Here is a 16,371-nt window from a genome sequence, read left to right as displayed (position 1 = left end):
GTTGCTATGGTGGTTGCTATGGACGCTTCCACGGGCTAAAGAAAGACAGGGGGATCTTGTTGTGGGCAGGAATAAAGTTTTTAGATCGCTGTGCGCTGACTGGTGTATGGATGAGCTCAACAAATGATTGCGGTAAAAGCACGTTCATGGAAATAAATACGGTTGTTTGCATTGACAACGAGAGACTTGTGGATCATTGAAATGCAACTTGTTAACAAGGGAGCGAAGCGCGTCAACTAATGAACGGCCGGGGAAGACATCTCAGTAACTAGCAGTAATCACCAAGAGTTACATAAATGATTTAACAACTCAAAAAATTACACAATGCAACAATACAAAAATAAACACACCGCTTGTTTTCGTTTTTGGCAGCGTCCTAATCAACCAGCATAACGTACAAAATGTGACACTGTCACAATTTAATGCCGTGAAGTGAAATTCAGCGTAAAAACAAACCAAACCAAAGATCATTTCCAATAACTGAATGGATAATGTGAAAGTGTTATATATATTTCTCACTAAAAATGTCATCAAAATGTTTTTTTCTGTCCAAACTATCTTAAAATAATGCATTTTCCACGGAAAATAAAAGGAATAGCCGCCATGTTTTCATTTTGAGAAGCCTGCAGCAAGCAGTCACGTGACCCTTCGTCAGACCAACAGAAAAGAATTGGGGGGAAAAAACGTGAGCATCTCACAATTTTCAGGGCCAAATTGTGAGATTGTAACGTTTTGCATTGTGGACAAACGTGACTATGTCACAATTTGATGTGAGACTGGGTTGGCTATTTAGCCTCCAGCATCCGCTGTAACAGAAATATTCTGTTGTGTGAAGTAATATTGATCCATGAGGAGCAGCTGGACCAGAGACTTTCTGTCTGACCTCTGCACGCCTTCATTTATACCATTTACTGCCTTCATTTGGTGTCTTAATTAGTGTAACTGTAATCTTTCACAGTGTTTAAATGAGCAGAAAATGTTGGTGTTTTAGGAATGTCCATTTACCTTCTAGCAGGTCAAAATAGTTCATTTTAAAATGATTTAGTAAAAACCCCAGCAGTGTCTCCAGGTCAAATCCAGCATTTAAAGGCTTTAATCTGATCATTAATGGATGTTTAGTCGTGAAAGTGGAGGAATAAAATCATAGAGAATCTTTTTCTTAGAGGAAAGTTAAAAATCTCTTCTTGTAGCGTTTTCCTTCCTGGAACATTCAGTCTTTAAGGGCTCTGTGGAACTTTTTCAACATAAATACTTTAGTTCTAAATGTGCTGCAAAAACACTGAAACAGAAGAAACACAAACCTTCAATAAGTTCACTCTGATGTTCTGTAAACTAATGAAACTCCATCCAACCATCAAAGGGGTCCTGCTGATCAGACCTTCAGCTTTTTACTTCCAAGTATCGTCTGTTCAGGTCTTAACTTTCCAATCTCATTGTGGTTGAAATGAATGAATGAACGCTGAAACCTTGTCAGAAGGCGTCTTATTGTCTTTGTTCCAGTGCTCAGTCCTTGAGGTGACCGTCTAAACTCTTTAGTTTGGTATCTTGGTGTTCTCTGATCCTCTCTTTGGGACCATTCCAGGTTCATTACTGTTCACTATCATGGATTTGGACCAACAGCTGCACTATGGACCCACGCCATTTTTACTGTGGATTCTATCACATCTAGAAGCTCAGAGCCATCAGAGCTGCTTCACTCATTCATGACTTGAGACTGTTAATGATGTACAGATACTTTATCGCTGAGAGCTGCTCTTATTTCAGGCCTTGAAAATTGGACTGTTTTATCACAGGGTTCTGTCACCAACACAAGATCACAGGTTGAGGTTTTACAATCAACCATAAACCTCTAAAAGTGAACTCAGAATGTGAGTTTACAAGGTTCCTATTGGCTGAATCCTTCCAGACAGTCTCTGTCTGATCCATGCTGCTCTTCTTTAGAATAAACTTATTATGAAGTAAGTCAGTGTCAGCGGACGTTTCTTCTTCACCTGCACATCATGGATGTCTGACAAACTAAATATTCTACACAACTTGATAAACGAGCCAAATCCAATCAGATTCAGTCTCTAAAAGCAGCTGCTGATAACATCTGGACATTATTAATGTTCCACAATCACCAGAAACATGATGAGCACTTTGATCTGTTCCAACAAAACATCTGTGAGATGTGGAACAACAACTTTATTACTGACAAACAATCCTTCAGAGGATGGAAAACAATGAAATATCAGATCAGGAGCTGTAGTTTGATCAGCAGGAGCCAGTTGATGGTTGGACAGAGTGTCATTTTTCTACACAGCATCAGAGTGAAGTTGTTGGATTTTCTTCCCAATAAAAGTGGTTGAGATGATGATGTGATCAGCTCCTTCATCAACATGTGAATGTGTAGAAATAAAGGCCAGAGTGATGCTGTGGTCAGAGAGGAGGAGCTTTCTTAGTCCTCAGCTGTTTCCAGGAAGCTGCTGCAGCTTCATCATGTCTCATATTAACGTCATCTAAAGGTGCAGCAGCTGATCTTTGCTCTTTGTGTCTCAGAGTGACGGCAGCCTGCAGACACAGAGGAGGATTTTCTCTCAGACCTGGTCCACACAGCAGAGAGCTGCAGAGGAAGAAGCTGAGTGAGTGGAACTTTGCTTCTCTTTGATTCAGACACAAAAGACAGAATAGAAATCAGCTGATCACAAGAGTCCGTGTGAAAGGACAGAAACAGACTGAAAACACTGATAAAGAGTCAAAGAGAGCAGAAAGAAATCCAAGAGAACAGCTTTGATTACTGTCAGGAGAAATGTGGGGAGAAGAATCCTCACAGAAGTTTGTGTTTGGTTGAAAAGTTGAAGAATGAAAAGTATGTGGAGTCCATGAGAGACATTTAGTGCAGTAATGATGTGTTTAGTAGCAGTCAGTGTTTGGTGTGGACTCTGAACAGGCTCAGTATAAAACTATAAACCTGATATGAGGCTCTGATCCTTTATAAGATAGAAAATCATTAACCTGAAGGACATTCTGATACAGAGTACATGTATCCTACTGCACACACAGAGTACATGTATCCTACTACACACAGAGTACATGTATCCTACTACACACAGAGTACATGTATCCTACTACACACAGAGTACATGTATCCTACTACACACAGAGTACATGTATCCTACTACACACAGAGTACATGTATCCTACTACACACACAGTCAGGGCTGTACAGTGGGAGCGTTTCACTCTCATATGCGCCTAAAAATAGATCGGTGCGAGTAGAAAAAATAAAAAGGGAGCACACGTGCGAGTACAGATGTCAACCCTATCATTCGCATTTGCTCCTAAAATAAATCCACACAAAGTGGATCAAAGTAAAAGTCACAGCCTACACCTTCTTCTTCAACAACTTTTTTTCACATCAGCACGCTACAACATGACATGGTCAGAAAAACCGTGAGCTCCTCTGACTCTCAGACCGTCTCCCCCATAGATCTATACAAACATGTACATATCTATGGTCTCCCCCCCCACAGTACCGAGCATCACACAGACCGACGCACTTTCTTAAAGCGACAGGCTCCTATTTCTGTCTTTAGCTTTTATGAACACATTAACTTGAAATAACAAATACTGTGTCTGTCTAAATTATAATAATGCAAATTACACTAAATTAAGAATGTAAAACAGTTTAAATACCATAAAGTAAAAACTGAACTAAAATTGTCATCAGTTAACCCAATCTATGCATTCTGCACCTATAATCAGACTCCCCTAAGAATGCAAGATATGGCATCAAAATATGTCTGGTATTTATGTATAAAGTCTTTAATATAAGTATAGTTCTTAAGTATAAAGTCATTTGTAATTGTTGTTATTTTTATTGGGCCAGTAAACAATATATAATAGAATTTAAATTCTTTAATCCCACACCTGGGAAATTATTTGCTACAACAGCTAAAACACCAAATCACAAGTCTAAAAAAATAAACCTAGTAAATTACAGTCTGTAAGAACAGAATAATAAAATAAGGGGCTAAATGATCACAGTATGGCAGATTAAGAACAGAGAGACTGTTTCAAAACTAGGACTTTAACAGAAATATGCAGGTTGAGTTAACTGTGCAGATTGTATGAGATGAAATAAGATCTGGAGTCAGAATTTATTGGGCCACTTAACAAAATCTGACTCTCTACTATTTTGGAATGCAAGAAGTGGAAACCTCCAAACTTTCTCAGCTACATCTGCTCCTCTGCTGCTGCTGTATAAGGTCTTGTGTACATGGTGGCTTCCACCGAGTTTTTTGATTGGAAATTGGAAAAATGTAACACAATGCCATCTGAGTGATGATGGAAAATATGACAAAAGAAAGAAGTCAGTAGACCAATCAGACTCCAAATGAAAGGAAGCCATATTGGTGAAAGTTTTGTTTTCTTTGGTGACAAAAAAATCAATAATTCTTTACAAACTAATTACAAAATACACATACATATATACACCTCCTGTTATGAGAACAAAATCAAACATAATTCTTTGCAAACTATTTACAAAATACACACACACACACACACTCTAAACATGGGCTTTGGTGTTTCCTTGTGACGGATGTAGTATAGATGTCCATCTGTAAAAATACATTGGTTTATTAGTTCACAAAGTCCTGAGGACCAATGAAGCTGATGTATCTGACACTGGTGAGGGATGATCATCTATTTAGTGGGAGAAGCTTTGTTTGTGCAATGTCACTGTTAGAACTGCATCCATTTATTTGACCACCACTGAAGACCTCATGAGGATCAGCTTGGAGGGGCCATGTCTGGAGGACTTTGATCCAAGTCCTGCTGTGGACCGCTGGATGAACTCAGCCAAGTGTGCCAGGACGACTTGAATACAAAAAGATGTGGGACAGGGATGTTCTCTGTGCTAAAGAACTGAGCCGACTGCTTGGCTTGTTGTGTGAATGTTAATAATAAAATTGTGCAATTCATAGTGCTCCTAAATGTTTTTCACTAGGAGCACCTGTGCTCCTAGTGAAAAAGCTAAGCGTACAGCCCTGAGTGGTAATGTAGGAATGCTGGGAAGTCTGGACCACCTCTGCATCGTACAATGAAGGCTGCATGCCGACCCGTCATGGAGGAGCCCCGTCCATCGTCACTGAAACAAGCTTTTCTAACGTTTTTATCCATGAAGAAACTTTTCACCTCGCTGTAGATGTCAGTTCCCCTTGTTGTTGTCTGCAGGGGCAAAAGTGTCAGGAGTTCTTCTTTAGAGGAGAAACCATCAAACACCATTCAGATGAACATCATCAGCTGAGCTGTACTGCTGCTGTCCACAGACTCGTCCCACTGAATGCTAAACCTCCTGCACTGAGCCAGATCCCGTCCAGCTGCTCTGTCAAGTTTTCAGATACAGCCGACATTCTTCTAACCATCGTACCCCCAGTTGGAGAGAGTGGAGATGGCATCTGGACCGTTCTTCTCGTCTTTGAACACAGTGTTTGCAACCATCATCACTGCTTCTTTCAACACCTCCCCGTCCCAAAAGACTTTCTTGTTCTTTATCAAAAAATCTGCAGCTCTAAATGAAGCCTCAGTTGCTTTTTGTGATTTTATTGCTGTCCTTTTTCACCCAAAGCTGCCTTTAAGTCCCGGGCTTTTTCTGTCCGTAGTGAGCTACCAGGTGGGTAGTTAGCATGGAAGCTTTAGTGACGGGTCCAGTAGAGTCTCTACACATTGTGTCGCTTTGCCGTCACAATAAAATGAGAAACGCATTTATCTGTCACTGTCGTAAAAAAGAACTCTTCTTCCTTGAAAATAATGTTTTTCTTTCGCTTCTCTGCCATGTTTTGGGGTAAAAACCACATCAGCTTCCTAAAGTGTCTGTGTCTGCTTCAGCAAAGAGTGACCTGGTGGTTTGACATGAGCAGTGAGCTTTGACTTCAGACAAGCTCAAAGTTCATTTACACCTTTTTAAAAAATTATATTCAATATTTTCATTTAAAATCTGCAAACCAACTGTTAGCTTGTTAGCTTGTTAGCTCATCTCTGTCAGGAAGTCATAGACAGCTCTGTGTTAGTGGGAATTAATTATAGTGAGGACATGAATTAAACTGAAGAGGACGATAGAAGCATGTCCACATGAGCTGTGTGTGTCTAAAAAAGTGAACTATGTCCAGTTTATCAGATTTATCAGAGCCGATATTTTATTCTGGCAGCATTAATGTTCATATTCCAAATAGAGAAAACATTCACAGACCAGGAGATTTCTCAGTTTTTAGTTCTTTCTAAGGGAGTGGAAGCCAGAAGGAGCTGCAGGTGAATGATTTATGATAATCAGGTCCAATAAAGGAGCTTTCTGATGTGTTTGAGGTGTTTCAGAGTGACGGCAGCCTGCAGACTCAGAGGACCGGTGACGGAGAAGCAGCCCAGGATTTTCTGTGTTTCTGCTCAAACCCAGACAGCAGAGATCTGGACTGGTGGGAAGAAGCTGAGTAAGTAGAACTTTGATTGATTGCAGTCTCTGAGGTTCCTCCTTCATCACCAACAAACACAAACATGAGGCTCAGAGTCTTTGAAAGCAAGTGTGCAGACAGAGAGAAGTTTTCTTCCAGAGGACACAGACATCCCATCAGACTGAGGACTGGACATTTCATCTGATCCTGTTTTATCCTCAACACCAAACTGGTGACTGAAATGTGCTGTTTAGTGAGACTCAGGTTGTTGTTTGGACTCAGTGGCGTCATCAGAGCCGGACATCCCCAGCTGTAGCCCCCAGTGTTAATGAAGAGCCCCGGATCTGGTTCATGGATCATTCCAGTCATTAAAGTCCCCAGAATAAGAGCAGAGCACTGATCCAGCTGTAGCTGATGTTGTGTGTCATGTGTTTGTGTTGTTTTCTTGCTCTTGTTAGAAAACTGCTTGATCTGCTTTAGCTGGCAGGGTGTCTGCTTTTGGATCCTTCAGCCAATCAGTGAGAGCAAATCTCAGGTGTGTTCATGATGTTGATGTGCTTGTAGAGGTGTGTTTAGTCCTGCTTTGTGTTTCCAGTAGTTTACATGTTTGTCTTGTTGTTCTGGGCGTTGTCTGGACAGCTTGGCTGCTAGTTCCCTCTGTGAAGTGCTGTTGTCAGATCAGGAACAAATCTGTTTCCTGCTTCGTTGCCCTGACAACAGTGATGTCACAGCCCTACCTGTTCCTCAGGTTATTTCTGTCTTTTACCGTCCTCGTGTTGCAGCTCCTTTTCTCAGTCTGAATGTGAGTAGAAGACACTTTAAACTGGTTTTTATCTTTAATATATCTATAGAACATCAAACTGATTGAATCATTCGTCGTATTTTAACTCAAAAACAACGTTGTTGTGCCACAATTAAAACGGTAAATAAATCCTTTATTCCCTAAAACCAAATCTTCAGACATATTGGGGTGTTCCCCATATGTCTGAGGGAATGTTCCCAATAGGACTCGAGCGAAGGCAGGGGACACCCTGGATGAGTCTGTCACAGGGCTACATATACAGACACACAATCACACTCACATTCACACCTACGGACAATTTAGAGTGTGTTAGCAACCAGCAGGAGTTCTCAAACTGATGCTGAAATCAATGTTTTATCAGTAAATATCATTTGTGTTTGTTCTAAGTTCTAAACATGAGTTGTTCTTATCAGCAGAACTTCAGTCCAACAGTTGTAGGATGGAAATGCTTTGAACGTTTGATTTGTCATCAACACACGTAGAACTAGAACATTGTGAGGACCGTATGTTTCTGTATAACTAGGATCTCCATCCACACTCATGACTTCTACAAAGTGACTGTCTGGTAAAATTCTGACCCTCTGACAAATCTAGTTGGTGAGCCCTGGTCTATGGGGAGGATTCAGTCAAAGTTTTGGGGCGGTTTCTTGGAGTTTAGCAAAGTTTTAGAGGTATATTCTGTGTAAATAAATCCAAATCTTGTACATAATACTTTTAGTATTTTTTCCTGAAGTGGTTTTATCGTGTTTTGTAGTTTTTGTGTGTTTTGATGAAATGAGTGCACAGACAAAAGACAACAGACAGAGTTGGGAAGGAAAATGTGTGCTCTGTTCCACAAATGCACACCGTGGATGTGTCATGTGTGTGATGTGTGTCTCTGTCTTCAGGTGGACAGAAGCTGTTTCAGAAGCTAACAGCTAAAATAAAAAACGCCTGGCTATTGACACATATAACAGCCTGTAACATGGACTCACAAAGCTCCACAAATGTTGTAAAATAGTTTGAATTAGATTTTTGCAATCTCAGAAATGTTCAATCTGCACTTTTCAAGAATTTATAAAAAGAAAGTTGAAGAAAATTTAATTCCGTTGTCCTTTTCTGCTTCTAACTCACAGTTTTTGGTATTTAATTCCATAAGAACGGTAAATACTTGACAGATTTTGAAAGTTCTACTTCTCCTGGAAAAAGGGTGTAAATTATTCACACATAGGGCATTTTTGACACAATTATTGACAAAAATAGACAAACAAGACCAGGCGTGTTCATAAATATATCTATTATTGTAGTGCTAAAAGTTATTCTGTTGTGTTGTTGTTGTTCCAGCATCTGTAAAAAACAGGGTTCCTGCTTGGTTGCCCTGACAACAGTGACAGGTGTTTGAAAGATGAAGGATAAGAAGGCAAGAATTAAAAAGAGGAAATGTGGAAACAGAAGCAGACAAATGTGCTGAAAATGGAAACTATTTCTGTGAAACGAGCTCACGGTTAGAAACAAATGAGGACGATGGAAAAGATACAGAAAGATGCTGAACTGTTCTTCAGACCACCGTTCACTTTAATTCATTATCAAGTCAGTGAATTGTGTGTGGTTGTGGCGTAAAACATCACGTTATAGAATGTAAATAATAGTCTGATGCTGGTAAACTTTGTCTTGGAGCTCCTCAGAGTCAGAAGAAAGATCCAGAACCAACATCAGCCATGAGCCACAAGTCCAGAGAGAATCTTATCAGAATGAATCTAATGAAGAGTCTGGTGTAGAGCTGCTCTGTAGGAGAAGATGATTCACATCTACATGAATGAAACTGAGCTGAACTGATCAGAAGGTTTGGAAAAAGGACAGATCCAGTCCTGGTCCACATTATCGACACCGCTGGAATGGTTCCAGAAAATCCACCGTTTCTCCCAGAAGTTGTTGCAGCTACAAATGTTTCTGGTTTTACACGTCTTTATTTCCTTCATGTGCATTAAAATAACACAAAAATCAGAAGAAAAAAGCCAAAATTGAGCTAATTTTACAGAAAACTCAGAAAATGGGCCGGACATCTTTGTTGGCACCTGAACTCAGTGTTTGGTTTCCACCCTTTGGAGGAAAAAACTGAAAGCAGTCACTTCCTAGAACCATCAACAAGCTTCTTCCTCCTCTCAGATGGAGTTGTGGACCACTGTTCTTCTGCAAACTGCTCCAGGTCTCTCAGGTTTGAAGGGTTCCTTCTAGAAACAGCAGTTCTGAGATCTCTCCACAGGTGTTCAGTGGGATTTAGATCTGGACTCACTGCTGCCACTTCAGAACTCTCCAGAACTTTGTCTCCAACCATTTCTTGGTGCTATCTGAGCTACATTTCAGCTCATTGTCCTTCTGGAACACCCATGATCTCTGACACAGACCCAGCTTTGTGACACTAGAAAACGAACACGTGGAAAACCAGAAACATTTGTAACTGCAACAGCTTCTGGGAGAAACGGTGGATTTTCTGGAAACATTCCAGCGGTGCCAATAATGTGGAGCAGGACTGTTTGTGCTGAGAACTGTGAGCATTTTAGAATGTGATTTAGAGTCAGAAGCAGATCCAGGAGTGATGAGAGGATTATTCCTGTCTGTAAAGGAACAGAGAGAACAAACAAGCATTAGTTCACTAGAACCACTTTCTATGCTCAAACCATAACAGTGACCCGTTCTGTTTTGATCATTAAAAGTAACACAGCTGAAAGGGAAGAAGATGAAAGTCATCTGAAATAAACCTGCATGTTTTAAAGCAACCCTTACTTGTTCTGAATTGTAAATATTGTATAAAAATACAGTGAACTAGAGGTTTTCCAGAACAGTGTTCTATAGCAGACGGAACATGTGAGGTTCTAATGACATGATTTTAATCAGAACGGGTTCTGATCTAAAGTGGGCTGGTCTGAGGCCTCAAACTCCAGGACTGAAAATGAATCCCACTGCTCAAACTAAGTGGATTTGACTGTGATCTCTGCCTGTTTCCCTGTCAGTACCATCAGTGATGAAAGCGTTAAAAAGCCTCAATCTCCTCCAGTCTGTTGACTTTAATCATCAGGTTGATCAGAGAACAGACAGCTGCCTCACTGGAACGTTAGTAGCTGTGACTTGTAGAGGACTGGGATGTTTCTTCCACTTTCTACAGTCTGCTGCCTGAACTGAGCTCAGAAACACACTATGTTGATGTGAGCCACTAGTTTTATTAGTGTCTGCATGGAACCAACAGCTGATGGTCAAGTCAGAGAGATTCAGTACGGTTCACAAACATTCACACAGCATTTATTAAACGATAACTTTGGATGGAGTTTCAGTCTGGATGAGGTGATTTCACATCATTTGTTGTTATTTGAATGTTTTTGTGGTAATTTGGTGACTTTTCATGTTGATTTTGCAATTTTTTGTGGTGACTTCAGTCTTTGAGGTTATTTCACATCATTTGTTGCGTTTTCAGTGTTTGTGTGATAATTTAGTGACTTAACTATTTTTATACATTTTTTTAAAGTGATTTTGAGCCATTTTGTGGTAATTTTTGCATTTTTTTGGTGTTATTTCAAGTCTTTTTGAGGTTACTTCACATCATTTGTTGAGATTTTGAGTACTTTTGTGGTAATTTAGTGACTTTTTATGTGAATTTAAGATCTTTGAAAGTGATTTTGCACATTTTGTAGTGATTTCAGTCTTTATGAGGATATTTTACAGAATCTGTTGTAATTTACATGTTTCTGTAGTAATATAGTGACTTTTTTTAAGTGTTTTGAGGTTATTTCACATCATTTGTTGAGATTTTCAGTGGTTTTATGGTAATTTAGTGACTTTAATTTCCATTTTGCTTTTTTAAAAGTGATTTTGGACCTTTATTGAAGCAATTTCAGTCACTGTGAGGTTATTTCACATCATTTGCTGCTATTTTCAATGTTTTTGTGATAATTAAGCTTCTTTTTCTGTTTTTATTCATTTTAAAGGTATTTTGTACCTTTTTGTGGTGATTTTTGCATTTTTTGGAGTTATTTCAAGTCATTTGTTGCTATTTTGAGTGTTTAAATGTTTAAACAGTGTTTAAACCAGATGCTAGAAATGTTCAGATGTTTCTTCAATGCAGCATTAAATGAGACTGAGAGCAGACATGTTGAGGGAAATGTGCATCAGTGTGATCTCTGCTGATGGTGGTTCTGTCCCACTGATTCCATTCTAGGGAATGTTAACTGTCAGGGATTTACAGCCTGATGGGAGCTTCTGCTTTCATGAAGAACAGGGTTTGTACAAGTTGTGTTGGACGTTGAGTGACATGAAAAAGGTTGAATGTAGAAATAATGGGTCACATGAAATGAGTGGGAATCAGCCTGTAAAATGTGCTCTTATTGTGAAAGTCTGCCTGCTGCTTCCTCATAGGTGGAGTCCTGACTGGTTCCAGGAAACAGATCACCTGTCTGAGCGTCCAGGAGTGGACTGGAAACTTTCTTCTTCTTCTTCAGCGCTTTGAATAAAGTGTAAGTTTGCTTTGTTTGCTGCTTTAACTTCAGTAATGTTGCTGTTTGTTTCTGCTCTGTCATGTTTCTACATGTTCACTTCTTATTTCAGCACAAACTGTGGATGACTGCTGTTTAAACATGGATCAATATGATTATTAGCTTATTGATTGACTGCAATCAGTCAATATTTCTCTGAGATTATTGATGGACTTGAGTCAGTTTGATGAGCTGCTGATGTTTCTTTGTTGTTTTGTCTTTCTGACTTTGGGTTTGTGGGTGAGTCTCTGCAGCTCCATGACTCCATCTGCTGGACTGATAGTAGAAGTGCAGCAGCTGATCTTCTCCAGGAGGATCTGAGTGGATGAATGATGTTTGTTTCCTGTGCAGGTGAAGGTAGAAAGTGTGTGTGAGCTGCTGTGAGTTGAGCATCATGGATGAGTGTGAGGACAGAGAGGAGGGAGTCCCTCCCTCTAAAAGCTCTCTGTGTGGGGAACAGGAGAACCAGAGCAAAGCTCAGAGGTGAGAGCACCATCTCTAACTGTCCAGGACTCTGCTGCATGTCAGAGCTCAGCATCACATCACTGCTGCATCATTATTGACAGGAATCCACCTGGACCTGGACCTGCATCTGCATCCAGCTGTGTGTCCTTCAAGAGTGACCGGTCAAAGCGTCGCCTCATTGACTTTAAAGATCATCAACCTCCTGCTGCAAAGAGGTAAGCTGTGAAATCAAACTACTGACTGTTGTGTCAAATGTTCTGTCATTGTTCCAAATATGTTCCATCATTAAATCACTGAAACTCTGCTTCATGATTTTTCCTTCCTGGTGGTCTTCCTCTCTATTTGCCAGAATCCATCAGAGATCAGAGTCATCTGGACCTGGACCTCCATCCAGCTGTGTGTCCTTCAGGAGTGACCACTCTAAGGAGTTTTATATTGATTTTAAAGAAGAACCAGGTCCTGCTGCAGAGGGGTAAGATGTTCAGAACAAGGTTTCAGAGCTGCGAGTTTGATAGCAGATTGGCTCCTCATCAAACGGAACAAATGTTTAGAAGAAGTGATGCTAATAACGTGAACATCATCCACAGAGACATTAAAAACAGAACCAGGTGGATCACAGCAAGAACTCTGAGTTCACTAAAATATCAAGAAATGGTTTTACTGGACAAAACTCCAGTTCTGTGATCAGATAAGCCTTGTTAGCCTGTATGCTAGCCTATGTTTTTACTTACATGTTAGCCTGCATGTTAGCCTGCGTGTTAGCATATCTGTTAGCCTGCATGTTAGCCTGCATATTAGCCTATATGTTAGCCTGTCTTTTAGCATGTATGTTAGCTTACATGTTAGCCTGTATGTTAGCCTATAGGGTGAATTCTACATTGTTGATGGAGACGACTGATGCTGGACGAGGATGGAGAGGACAGACAAAATGTTTCTTGTCCTCTCTGAGTTTAATCAGTCACCATCCAGACCTACAGAGCAGTTTTCCAGTTTCTCTCAGAAGTTCCAACACTGAAGGAACTTTGAACTTCTAGAAACAGTCCTGAAAGAGGTTCTACAGGGACGGTTCCTGTGGTCAGAACAAAGATTGATGATGAGCCAAAATGAAGAGAAAGTTCCTGCAGTGGAAAACAGACTAATGTTGGAATCTCTAATGAACATCATGGACCTTCAGCTGGTGTTTGTCTCTGTGTGATAAAGTGAGAGTTAACTGTTGATGTTGATCCACAGAGTGGAGCAGCAGAACTCAGAGGTTCCCAGAGCTCAGTCTGTCCAGCAGCATCACCTGGACTCCATATTCATGGTGAGTTCATGGACAACAAGTTGTTCTCCATCTGTTGTGTTCAGGCGTCTCCATGCTGCTCTTTGTAGACCAGTGGACTGTCAGTGTGTCCAACATGGATCTGATGTTTGGCTCCATGATTTGACTCTGATGGACTCATTGACACATTTCTCTGTTCCAGCTGCTGGAGGACAACATGGTGACTTTTGTGAAGAAGGAGCTGAAGAAGATGCAGAAGCTTGTGAGTCCAGATTACCCAGAATGCTCAGAGAGTCAGAGGGAGGATGAGGAGGAGTTGGAGGGTGATGATGAAGATGAGAGGAGCAGCAGAGAGATGTTTGAGCAGATCACAGTGTTGTTCCTGAGGAGGATGAAGCAGGAGAAGCTGGCTGACTGTCTGCAGAGCAGTAAGAGGATTTGTGTAAAGACTGAAGCTGCTGATCAACAGAACATTTACTAAAGTCTCAGAATATCTTCACACAATCAGTCTTTAGAGCAGTGGTTCTCAACCCTGTTCCTCAGGACCCCATGTCCTGCATGTTTTAGATGCTTCCCTGCTCCAACACACCTGACTCAAATGATCAGCTCGTCATCAGGCTTCTGCAGAGGCTTGATGACCAGCTGATCATTTGAATCAGGTGTGTTGGAGCAGGGAAGCATCTAAAACATGCAGGACATGGGGTCCTGAGGAACAGGGTTGAGAACCACTTCTTTAGAGGACAAACTGTCACCTTCACTTTATTGCTACTTTGGTGCTTTAATATCCAGGTTACTTCTACTTCACTCTTTCTTTCTTGTGTTTTCATTCAGAACTTCCTGCTGGAGTTTGTGGACGTAAACTTAAACGTGGTCTGAAGAAGAAGTTCCAGAGAGTGTTTGAGGGCATCGCTAAAGCAGGACAGAAGACCCTCCTGAATGAGATCTACACAGAGCTGTACATCACAGAGGGAGGGACTGCAGAGGTCAATGATGAACATGAGGTCAGACAGATTGAAGCAGCATCCAGGAAAGTAGACAGAGCAGAAAGAAGCATCAGAGCAGAAGACATCCTTAAAGGCTCACCTGGAAGAGATGGACCAATCAGAACAGTGATGACAAAGGGAGTGGCTGGCATTGGGAAAACAGTGTTAACACAGAAGTTGACTCTGGACTGGACTGAAGACAAAAGCAACCAGGACATCCACTTCATGTTTCCATTGACTTTCAGAGAGCTGAATGTGCTGAAAGAGAGACAGTTCAGCTTGATGGAACTTGTTCATCACTTCTTCAGTGAAACCAAAGCAGCAGGAATCTGCAGCTTTGAAGACTTCCAGATTGTTTTGATCTTTGATGGTCTGGATGAGTGTCGCCTTCCTCTGGACTTCCACAACAATAAGATCCTGACTGATGTAAGAAAGTCCACCTCAGTAGATGTACTGCTGACAAACCTGATCAGGGGGAATCTGCTTCCCTCTGCTCGCCTCTGGATAACCACACGACCTGCGGCAGCCAATCAGATCCCTCCTTACTGTGTGGACATGGTGACGGAGGTCAGAGGGTTCACCGACCCACAGAAGGAGGAGTACTTCAGGAAGAGATTCAGAGATGAGGAGCAGGCCAGCAGCATCATCTCCCACATGAAGAAGTCACGAAGCCTCCACATCATGTGCCACATCCCAGTGTTCTGCTGGATCACTGCTACAGTTCTGGAGGAGCTGCTGAGAAGCAGAGAGGGAGGAGATCTGCCAGAACCCTGACTGAGATGTTCATCCACCACCTGGTGGTTCAGGCCAAAGTCAAGAAGGTCAAGTATGATGGAGGAGCTGAGACAGATCCACACTGGAGTCCAGACAGCAGGAGGATGATTGAGTCTCTGGGAAAACTGGCTTTTAATCAGCTGCAGAGAGGAAACCTGATCTTCTATGAGTCCGACCTGACAGAGTGTGGCATCGATGTGGAAGCAGCCTCAGTGTACTCAGGAGTGTTCACACAGGTCTTTAAAGAGGAGAGAGGACTGTACCAGGACAAGGTGTTCTGCTTCGTCCATCTGAGTGTTCAGGAGTTTCTGGCTGCTCTTCATGTCCATCAGACCTTCATCAACTCTGGAATCAACCTGTTGGAAGAAAAACAACAAACAACCTCCAACAAACCTGATCTAACAGTTTTCTACCAGAGAGCTGTGGACGAGACCTTACAGAGTCCAAACGGACACCTGGACTTGTTCCTGCGCTTCCTCCTGGGTCTGTCCCTGCCGACCAATCAGAATCTCTTACGAGGCCTGCTGACACAGACAGGAAGTAGCTCACAGACCAGTCAGAAAACAGTGGAGTACATCAAGGAGAAGATCAGTGAGAACGTGTCTGCAGAGAGAAGCATCAATCTGTTCCACTGTCTGAATGAACTGAAGGATGTTTCTCTGGTGGAGGAGATCCAACAGTCCTGAGATCAGGAAGTCTGTCCACAGATGAACTGTCTCCTGCTCAGTGGTCAGCTCTGGGCTTCATCTTACTGTCATCAGAAGAACATCTGGACGTGTTTGACCTGAAGAAATACTCTGCTTCAGAGGAGGTTCTTCTGAGGCTGCTGCCAGTGGTCAAAGCCTCCAAGAAAGTTGTGTAAGTAGTTGGAGACTGAAGATCCTTTTTCATTTTGCAGCTGTTTCATCAGTATAATGTGCTTTTTGTCTCTTCAGACTGAGTGGCTGTAATCTGTCAGAGAGAAGCTGTGGAGCTCTGTCCTCAGTCCTCAGCTCCCAGTCCTCCAGTGTGACAGAGCTGGACCTGACTAACAACAACCTGCAGGATTCAGGAGTGGAGAGTCTTTCTGCTGGACTGGAGAGTCCACACTGTAAACTGGAAGCTCTCAGGTCAGGACTCACACTTTGAAACTGATGTGATTTCTATCAGTGGATAA

General features: G+C 41.6%; 1 protein-coding gene across 11 annotated transcripts in view; it reads left to right on the top strand.

The window, feature by feature from the left end:
* The window catches only part of LOC127531851 (NACHT, LRR and PYD domains-containing protein 3-like), a 113,789-nt gene that overhangs the window by 22,967 nt on the left and 74,451 nt on the right, over window positions 1-16,371 (top strand). For 7 of the 11 annotated variants that reach the window (XM_051942044.1, XM_051942045.1, XM_051942046.1 and 4 more), the window contains one exon: window positions 16,151-16,324. The exons of the other annotated variants lie outside the window; for them this stretch is intronic. In XM_051942044.1, coding sequence (XP_051798004.1) covers window positions 16,151-16,324 — 174 coding nt within the window. The remainder of the gene's footprint in view (window positions 1-16,150; window positions 16,325-16,371) is intronic. 11 annotated transcript variants of the gene reach the window in all.

The sequence above is a fragment of the Acanthochromis polyacanthus genome, chromosome 22 (assembly GCF_021347895.1).
Source record: "Acanthochromis polyacanthus isolate Apoly-LR-REF ecotype Palm Island chromosome 22, KAUST_Apoly_ChrSc, whole genome shotgun sequence".
NCBI classification, from domain to species: domain Eukaryota; kingdom Metazoa; phylum Chordata; class Actinopteri; family Pomacentridae; genus Acanthochromis; species Acanthochromis polyacanthus.
This window is presented reverse-complemented; position numbering and strand designations above follow the sequence as displayed.